This window comes from Zea mays, unplaced genomic scaffold (assembly GCF_902167145.1).
Source record: "Zea mays cultivar B73 unplaced genomic scaffold, Zm-B73-REFERENCE-NAM-5.0 scaffold_23, whole genome shotgun sequence".
NCBI lineage: Eukaryota > Viridiplantae > Streptophyta > Magnoliopsida > Poales > Poaceae > Zea > Zea mays.
In genome coordinates, this window is record NW_023366849.1 from 205,221 (window position 1) to 215,000 (window position 9,780).

The 9,780-nt window shown below is 44.8% G+C and overlaps 2 protein-coding genes across 2 annotated transcripts in view; both read left to right on the plus strand.

The window, feature by feature from the left end:
- Positions 1 to 3,438: 3,438 nt before the first annotated feature.
- LOC118474221 (probable cytochrome c biosynthesis protein) overlaps positions 3,439 to 9,780 on the plus strand; it is a 13,505-nt gene continuing 7,163 nt past the window's right edge. Inside the window, exon 1 of the mRNA XM_035963709.1 lies at positions 3,439 to 9,780. This exon is cut by the window's right edge and continues 7,163 nt beyond it. Within this exon, the coding sequence (XP_035819602.1) occupies positions 3,462 to 5,327 (1,866 nt within the window). The 5' untranslated portion in view covers positions 3,439 to 3,461 and the 3' untranslated portion in view covers positions 5,328 to 9,780.
- The window catches only part of LOC118474220 (uncharacterized), a 7,391-nt gene continuing 7,165 nt past the window's right edge, over positions 9,555 to 9,780 (plus strand). The window contains exon 1 of the mRNA XM_035963708.1: positions 9,555 to 9,780. This exon is cut by the window's right edge and continues 7,165 nt beyond it. Within this exon, the coding sequence (XP_035819601.1) occupies positions 9,609 to 9,780 (172 nt within the window). The 5' untranslated portion in view covers positions 9,555 to 9,608.

The window sequence follows — 9,780 nt, forward strand, 5'->3', positions numbered from 1 at the left end:
GTCCCCTCTGAAGCCTATAAGTTAGTAAGCAGGCCAAATATTCCACCGGGGTCTTTCTTAGCAAACTCATTGATGGCAGTACCTAACTAAAGAAGAATAGCGCTCTTTCTTTCTTTCAATTACGTTTCTTGAATGGTTCTGCACTTAGATCAGTCAGTACACACGAAACCCTTTAATCAAGTGAGTGCCACTTTAACTCAGCTCTTTCCTAGTGATCTTGATTGTCCCTAGAAGCATCTCTTATTTTCATATAGAAATTCCATGGTTTTGTGGTCGACTGCACAGTTGAGAGAGAAGTGCTATTGATTTAAAGAAATCCTCTTCTAGATCGGGTTGGAGTCGAGTTGCCAACTAAATGAGATCACAGTAGGTTAGCCTCTGCAGTCGAAACTATCTATGCGTGCGATAAAGTAAAGTAAAGTCGGTCAATCGATTAAACTATTTCTGTATAGGGGCAGCCGGGCCGTATTAGCAAGCGTGACGTGCCGGACTGACCCAGCACGTCTTTCTTTCCTGGCAACAGAAGATGCACAAAGTGGTTTCAGTAGCACTACCGAGTTCGCATCAGCGATTTTATCACCAAACAAGCAACGGATTGAGCAACTAGCGCTAGGCGCATCCTCTTGCTTGGAATCAATGGGTTTTGTCAATGAATTAATCTAATCTACCGGCATCGGAGGGAGCTGGAGGAAATAACACTTTTTGATGGACGGGAGCGGGAGGGAGTCAATTACAGAAAGAGTAGAGACGGATATGGGGACTGTAGCTCCGACCATGTCAACTATGATGCTCTCGCTGCTGCCAGTCCTTTCACCAGTGAATGCTGTCATGCGCTACTTCCCGAACCTCCGTGTCTAGGTCCTGCCGAAAAAGACTGCAAATGATTTACCATCCATCCCACTCATATAGGTACGTTATCGGATTTTTCGGATCGGGAAATGGATCGAACCGCGCGAAATGGTCGCCTCGGAATACAGTACAGGGCGCAACGGAACCAAGGTTCTTTGTTGGCGTGTTGCGTAACAAGGGCAAGAGGGGGTGGAAGCGTTCGCCGACTTTGATAGGCAACGCATTGCAAGCAAATAGAGCAGAGAGCTGACCCTTAGTTTCTATTAGAGTCGCGAGCTTGTTGTAGTCGGTCCTAAAGGGAAAACCTTGCAGCTTACTTGCTATATCCCCGCGTCCTTGCACGGCTCGTTTTCTTCGAGCCCTGCTTCTCCCTTCCCCCTCTCCCCAGGAACCGACCGTTTGGAGTATAGCCAAGTGGTAAGGCATCGGTTTTTGGTACCGGCATGCAAAGGTTCGAATCCTTTTACTCCAGAGCATACTTACTTATTCTAGTTCTAGAAAAAAAAAGAAAGTATCATCCCTAAATGAAAGTAGATTTACATTCTTATTCTATTTCTAGGGGGAATGTTGAGGCAAACTTACGATGCTGACAAGCTGGTTAGGTGCCGAGTTGGATTAGACATCGCAGGTTTCAGTTTAAGAATTGGGAAGAGGTTAAGAACCTAGTGGAATCCACTGCGAGGGGAAGATTAGGGTAGATGAGTACCGAGCGGAAGAAGAAACCTATCACGGCTAATTCCGTGGTTCAAGATGTGGTTTCCTGTGCGTACCTTGAGCTGCTGGAGGAAGAGGACGGGTGGGATGCCTGTAGAGAAGTGCGGTCAGAAACCAAACCCATTGACTTCTTATTGTTCTTTAGGGTGAAGTCAGATTCGTAAAACAAGGCAGCAGATAAGCTAAGGCGATACATAACTCTCCTCAGTTTAGAAGACGATATCTTTCCCCCTTAAACCTCAAGGAAGAGAAGGGCTAAGCATATACCAGTGTTTTCCCAACGGCACGAAGCGAATCTTGCAAGCCCTACGCCTAGATTGATATTCACAAGAACTACTACGTACGGTATTCACAAGAACAATAAGTTGAGAGGAGGAGCAATAAAACAGGACGAAAGCAGTGGGAAGAAAGCGATGCCCGGGCGATGGTAGTACGAAAAGCTCGACTCCTTTGGATTCCGGATTAGAAGTAGCTCCGGCTGCGGCTAGAAGGCAGTTATCATAATTTGAGGATGATGGATCAAGCTAGATCGTATTATAAAGGAACGAGGCCCATCTATATCTATATCTATAGTAGGTGGGTCCCAGCTCTTTTTTTCACGAGGGTCAGTGCTAAAGCTCCTAAGTAGTCCACTATACAATAAAAGAATCGAAGCCAGAGGAAACAAGTGAAGGTGGATCAGCGATTCCTGCTCAGGTGGTTCCAAAACTATAAACTATTCCTCTACTCGCTATGCGAAAAAAACCTGATAAAATAAGTATAGTCTAGATCGTACTCATGAAACTCATATAAGAACAAGGTATTGAAATTCATCTTTACAGATCGGAGGAAGAGTAGGTTATTCAGCCCGAGACTCGAGATGATCGATCTTGAAATGAGAAGAGAAGGACCCACCCAATAAATAAACTATTCCAATGACTTTGTTCGCTTCCCCTGAGGCAACGGCTGTACTCGGCACACAGACCTGGCTTATGAGCAGGATTTTTCAGCCAAGCCAAGTGCGTATGGTTGCTACCTGTATTCTGATAGGCCACTTAATGACACTGGCTCCCAGTTATTGACTTATGAAGAATGGCTTCTCGATGGAAGAGAAACAATAATAGGAAAATAGGAAGCTGCAATCAGAACCGGCTAACTAGACAAAAGGAGAGAGATTGGCTCAGTTCAGTAGGAGGAATTTCTACCGATTATTGAGTGGTTTGTTTCCTTTCCCCTGAAAGGTAAAATGGTTTATTTGCACCTGTAGTGGGACACCTCTCCCAGCTCCCAGCCAGGGTTCAAGCAGGAAACTATGTTAAGGAGCTGATCCGAATACAGATACAAGGCCCCCACTCATCACAACGAACGGTGAGCTTTCCCACTAGCCTTCACAGGAGCAGCACAATCATGGCCAAAAACAAAAAAAAAGATATCGTAGTACGAGAAAACCAATGGCATTTCTCTATTCTAAGTCTAAGTCTAAGTAGTTTCTTCTTTTCTTTTTAGAGGACCTGGCCAACTCTAATTCCAATGCTGCAATCCTATTGGTTTACTGAATGAGGGTGGGTAGACCGAAACGCTGAAGTGTTGTTATTTACTTCCTTCGATAACATAGATTGTCCACTCTTATGCCCCATGCATAAAAATGGCTTGTGCTTTAGAATAAAAGAATAGAAAAAAAGTAGGTGGATCGGGATCGCTATTACGAGTATTCGAGTTCTTGTTTTCCTTTCCTTGGAAAGGGAATTATTTCATGAGAAGTGCACCGGTAGAAATTGGACTAAATATGATCTTGATCCATAGCTCGTCCACTTTCTTGATAAACGACTCGATGCATTGCATTTTCTCTTCCTTGCCGCTGAGACATATCAAAAAGATCTATTACTAAAAGGAGATTGGGATCATCCTGTGGTTACCGGATGATGGGAATAACTAAGCAGAAATTAGGAAATGAGCACGAAATGTCTATAAATGAATTTTCTCATTATTTGTTATTTCCGGGTCTTTTCGTTGCATTCACTTACAACAAGAAACAACCACCAGCGTTTGGTGCAGCACCTGCATTTTGGTGCATTCTTCTTTCTTTCCTTGGTCTTTCGTTCCGTCATATTCCAAATAACTTATCTAATTACAACGTATTAACCGCTAATGCACCTTTTTTTTATCAAATCTCAGGGACATGGTCTAATCATGAGGGTAGTATTTTCTCATGGTGTTGGATCCCAAGTTTTTATGGATTCCTTTTTTGTTACCGGTACCGGGGTCGACCCCAAAGCCATAATGTCTCAAAACGCAGAGGCTATAGAGAAACTTTTATTTTTTCCTTTGTCTCGAACTTCGTGAAGAACTCCATTCTATCTCTCCAACAAAAAAGTGGAGCTGCGCCCCAGTTGTACACTCCCTTCGTTCGGAGAACCCTTGTTGATTCTGAACTTCGTTCGCAAAGTAAGCGTCCTTTTAACGGGCCAGCCCTTTTTAATGCGCCGCTTGACCCAGTTTTGAAAATGAGCTTTGCTCTTCTGGGCGCTGGGCGCTCCCGTGGTTCGCGAGAAGGAAAAAGGACTAATCTTTTGTTACATCTGGCACGAGATGAAAAAGAGAGAGCTTCGTCTATCGATGAACAGCAGATTGACGGAGCTCTTGGCATTGCTTTGTTTTTCTCTCCTTTCCTATCAGCGAGTTCCGATCCTTTTGTTCGAAATTTCTTCGTTCGTACCGAACCGCTTGCAGAATCAAATCCTGTTCCACAAGATCCTATATCAGCTATACATCCTCCTTGCATTTATGCCGGAGACGTCGCCAGTGCTATGGGCTTTGGGTTATGTAGATCAAAAATGATGAATGGGATTGTGGCACTCCACTCGCCGCCAATGCGGAAGGATGCCGCCGAAAAGAATGGAACGCTGCTTCGCTCTGCTGGATGCGTCGGATCCCATATAAGAAGCTCGCTCTTTACCCGATCATTCAAACATTTTGTGGGCGGCGCGCCTGCTCTATTGTTGCGTAGCAATAGAAGCCTGCTTCGGCGGCGCTTTTTCGCCTTCTCTTCGCTCTGGACAGGAGCGCTAATGGACACGGGGAGGGAGCAGGCGAAGCGTGTTGTCGTTCGTAATGGAAAGAAAGACACCACTACTTCGCCTCTTTGTTGGACCGCCGGCGCGAACACAGTGGTCTCTGACCAGGACCAGGAACCAATTCGAATTTGGATCTTGACATGTTGGTTGTTTTTAACCGTAGGCATCTCGCCAGGAAGTTGGTGGGCTCATCATGAATTAGGTCGGGGTGGCTGGTGGTTTCGGGATCCCGTAGAAAATGCGTCTTTTATGCCTCGGGTATTAGCCACAGCTCTTATTCATTCAGTAATTCTACCCCTTCTTCATTATTGGACCTCGCTTCTGAATATTTTGACTCTTCCATGCTGTGTCTCAGGAACCTTTTCAATACGGTCCGGATTGCTAGCTCCCGTTCATAGTTCTGCTACAGACGATACACGAGGAAGATTTTTATGGCGGTTCTTCCTTCTAATTACAGGCATATCTATGACTCTTTTTTACCAGATGAAGCAGGTCCGTAGAACCTATAAAAAAGAGATGGTTGTGGCGCGAAGTACTCTTGTGCACCTACGTCACCCGGCTCGCGCGCAACCCCGCCCCGTTATGTTATGGAAGAATTTAGCTTCTTGCTGGGCTGGTTATTCCGAGCCAGCAACTGGCTGGCTGCCGGATTTCGTCCCGTCCGTAGCGCTTCGGAAGTCACTCTGGCGTGGCGCTGCTGGATACTTCTGATCAATAGGAATAGGAGGAAAAAAAAGCTTATGATGAGCATCTATTGGAGTCGATCATTTCCAAGATCTAATTCGAGTTTCTTATTATGTAGTGGAAACGCCTTACAATCTTCAGTTTTACGCTTACGCTTAAGGGAAGAAATGTTCTTGGTGGATGCAGGCCTTGGTACCCCAAAAATTTGTATGCAAGATGAGCTTACAGGACTGCCAATCAAGCGAGCCACCAGGTTTGAGAATAAGGTGGGATCCAAGAATGTAGTGGCTGGTGAATCACTGATCAAAAAGCGGATTTTTGAGAGATTCTTCATCGATCTAGTGGCCGGTGAATCACTGATCAAAGAGCGAGCAGCCGCCGGGTTTAATGATTTTGTGGGATCCCTGGATGTAGCGGCTGGCGAACCGCTTCTTCTTCCACAAAGATTCAGACAAAACCGAGCTTGGATAGAACTGAAGAAGATTTGGCGAACGAAGAAAAAGGTAAAAGGGTTTCAAATTAATAAAATAGAAGGAGGTTATTCAGTAGCCATCGCAGGTTTCATTACTTTTCTTCCATTCAAAGCTAAAAAAATAAAAAGGATAGCGAATGCTCGATTCGCCATTGATAGCTTTATCCCTAAAAGGAGGGATATTGTGATAAGGCAGATTCAAACAAGAACTTAATGACAAGATAGAAAAAATTATTAATAATCCGAAGCCCACCTTAATCCATTTTGTTGAGGATCTTGCACTTATTCCGGCCCTATATTTACATAGCCAAGAAAGGCTCTGGTGATCATGCGTGACTGCGGAGCGCCTATCGCCCTGGCACGGCACTCAAAAATGCTGGGTTGGGCCAGCAAGAAGACTTCGACTAGGGAGACGAAGAATGGAATTGAAGAAGGCAGCATAGTCTAAGATAACAGAATGGAACACCAACCAACGAGTAAGTGGTGGATTTGGATGGAGTCTCGCAGAAGAAGAGTACGCGCGCTAGCGCGCCCCAAGACGTCAGTCCTTTTTCTGCTTGCTGGCCAAGGTCAGTTTACTGAATCCCTTCCAAACACCAACCCAATCTCCATTCCTTGATGGGAAATGAGCAAGACCATATGTTTCTAAAAAATATAGCCCCTATATAAACCTAGCCCTTACTACCCGAACTTCTGACCTTCAAATAGGACTAACTGCCCGAACCCGCTTGCTTATCTTCTACGATCTAATTAAGTTAAGCAGTGGTTATTTTTTTTTTAAGTGACTAGAACTTCTATTAACTACTATTCTAGCACCCAGCTGTGCCATGTGTTTATTCTATTTTGCAGGTATTCCTTTGAATAACTCATCTTTTCAGGTAAGAAAATTGGAAGATCTTCTTAGTCATAGTCAGCCTATCTGTATTCTTATCCTATAGTGCGGATCCAATCAGATTTTATGAAGCCAAGGCCTGACATCCATTGTGGGGATTTTTATCGGGAGACATGGCCTGGTGGTTTCTGATCGAGATTCCTAATCAATAGGGCGAAGAGCTCTTCGCATGATCTGGTCCTACCTTTTTTTTTCTACGCTATTTTTTTTCCCCTTCTCGGCTGCTGTCCTTACTCCGGATAAATTGGAACACATTGATTCCGTTCGTTCCTGCCCTTCGCTTCAGGCCATAGTGCTTCTGAATTATTTCTATACCCCTTTGATGATGCAGCCTCTGACTCTCGTGGGTAAACTCCTACTTGATTAGTCAGAACTTCTCTGTCTCAACTCGTGGACCTATCTATCTTCTTCTTTATAAGAGATAGGGGTTTGCTATTCTCACGGATTGCTCATATTTATTTACCCTACCCCATTTCAAAGTTTGTGCCTTGTTTCAGCCCGCCCTTCCTTCATCTGAACCTTCCAGTACTAATCTATCTTTATGGGGAAGACCCCTCATCTGACCTCCGAGCTACCCTGTCAATTGTAAAAAGTAGTTGAGTCGTGTCTCGCAGGAGCAAAAAGAGTGAAATGAGGACGTAAGCCCCCCACCCCAGGTCTTCCTCTTCCTTCTAAACTAATTGCTTTCGCTTGACTCTTCCAGTAAAAAAGTATACTGAGTGGTTGAAGGAAAGCGAAAAGGAATGGCTTTTTCATGTACCAGATCCGGTGAGCCAGACATCAAGCAAAAATGGACATACAATCAAAGAGTAAGGAGCAGTTATTTGCCGGGTGGATTGATCAGAGCTGCAAGGGGAGACTCGGTTATGGTGCGATAAAGAGCTTGCTTCAATGCTCGGATTCAGGTAGAAAGTAAGAGCAGTAGCATATTCATAGGAGAGCTTTGTACTTTAAATTAGTAGTCCCGGTAGTTGGAAAAAAGCTCTGAATACAGATTCAAAACATCAAGATAGGTAGTCCGATCATTAGTTGGCCAGTCATAGCAATTTAAGTAGAAAGCTAGCTTCGGGATCAGATCATTCAACTAAAGCTGTCAGGCCGGGTAGGCTTTGAGGAACATTGGGGGTTCCTTATGTTGTGACTGAGCAGATATGTCTATTGTGCCCGGCAAAAACGGATTTGCAAGGAGTTTGCCAAAGGCTTTCTCATTCGGAAAAACAATTCAAAGTATATTTCCCTTCTCCATTCTCTGCTCGGATGATTGCCGCTTGTGTGAATTTCATTGCTGCGGGTCCCGCGTGTGCTCGAATAAGATTGTTTTAGGATTCTATTTAGTTGAATTTATTGACTCCGCGGTGCTGGTTATCGAGTTTATGGCGCCGCCGACCATCCAATCCAATCCAAAAAGTAAAAGATGGCGTCGGCATTTACTTATTATGCTCTCTTCTAATATAATAGTGGTCCCCCAGGTTGGTATTCAGGTTGTAAAATCCTGATAGGAAAGAGTCGACTGTTAGACCTTGTTTTTGTAATGGCCTATCTTCTTTAAAAAGCCGAAAGATAAGGATTTCTAAAAACTTTTGCGTTCCGGATGCTGGTCTCATGTTTGATCTGGTAGCGATTAAAGAATGAATCTTGCTCTGGCGATCATGGTGGGATTGGTACACCTCTATACGCTGTAAAATGAAGGTACTCTTTAGTTCATGCTACGACCGCCGATTGTTCCTGTGACCACACGCCGTACCAACAGAAAACTATCAACCTATCGGTATGGTTTGTTGTTCACGTGTTATGATCTCGCTCATCAGATTGTTCCCCCCTCCCCTGGTCAATGGCGGTGAGTTGATTGACCAAGGCCTTCCCTTACGACGATGGAATTTCTTCCATCGGCAAGACTTTGTTTGTCTCCTTCAACTTTAATGAAAAGCCTAGTCTCTCGATACTAACTAATTAGTTAGGAGAGGTGCTTACTTTTCTTTTGTAGTTAAGGATTCATACCCCATCCCATTCCTTTTTCTTTTCAAAGAAAACCTTACCATTTGAGTTTTGGGCCGCTGTTACCATTTCCATTTCCGGAACCTAACTAATACTTAGTTTGTTTCCATTTCCTCATCTGGTGATAGATCCTCATCTTCTTCTGGCTCAAATCCCTTTTTCATATCCAGGGCAGGCTTTAGGTACGCTTTAGTTTTAAATCATTAAAGATATGCTCGACCTCGTTTATGTCCATGGTACCATCGTACGTACCTTCTACTATCAACCAGATGAGATAGGGCTTTGAAAGGTCAGAGTCAGTCTCCTCTTTCTTTTAGGTCGTTTAGCAGTTCCCCAACCAGCTTTCTCCCCGAGAAAGCCTTCCTGAGATTAAAAGAAAAAGGTTTGAAGGTGGGATCAGTGATAGTTCGGAACCAGCAAAGGGAGGCTGAAAAGCCGTAGTGCTAACGCACGCCCTGTAGTTTTGAAGCAGGCTTCGACAGCTGCGAGCTCCGCGTCGAAAAGCGAAGCGAGCCGCGCTAGCGCGCTACTCTTCCTTTATGAGATGAGCGAGACTCTATCCAAATCTACTGATCTAAGAACTCCGCGAGCGAACTGAGCGAGCCATGAGGCGCCTATCGGCAAGGCTTGGAAAAGCCTTAAGTTTAGGCTTAGGCTCCCTTCCTTCACTGAACTGATTCACCCGGGTCCAAACCTGCTGAGCTAGCTAATTTTTCCTTTACGAGATCTCGGCTCTTCGGAATGATTGGAGAGAGCCCCGCCTCCTCTTGGTTGGTGCCGGGCCCGGGACTACTTCCTGAAAGAGCCTTTCGTTCGGGCCGGCAGGAGGGGCCCTGATCTATCAATTGAGGGAGCAAAAAACAGGCTTTGCTCCCCTTTTTTTAAATGAAGAAAGAAAGAAGGGTCGAAGTTTAGACCGCTCACAGTAGTTCTACCCATAGAAAAGATCATGAAAGAGGCGATCAGAATGGTACCCGAATCCATTTACGATCCCGAGTTTCCAGACACATCGCACTTCCGCTCGGGTCGAGGCTGCCACTCGGCCCTCAGACGGATCAAAGAAGAGTGGGGAACCTCTCGCTGGTTTTTGGAATTCGACATCAGGAAGTGTTTTCACACCA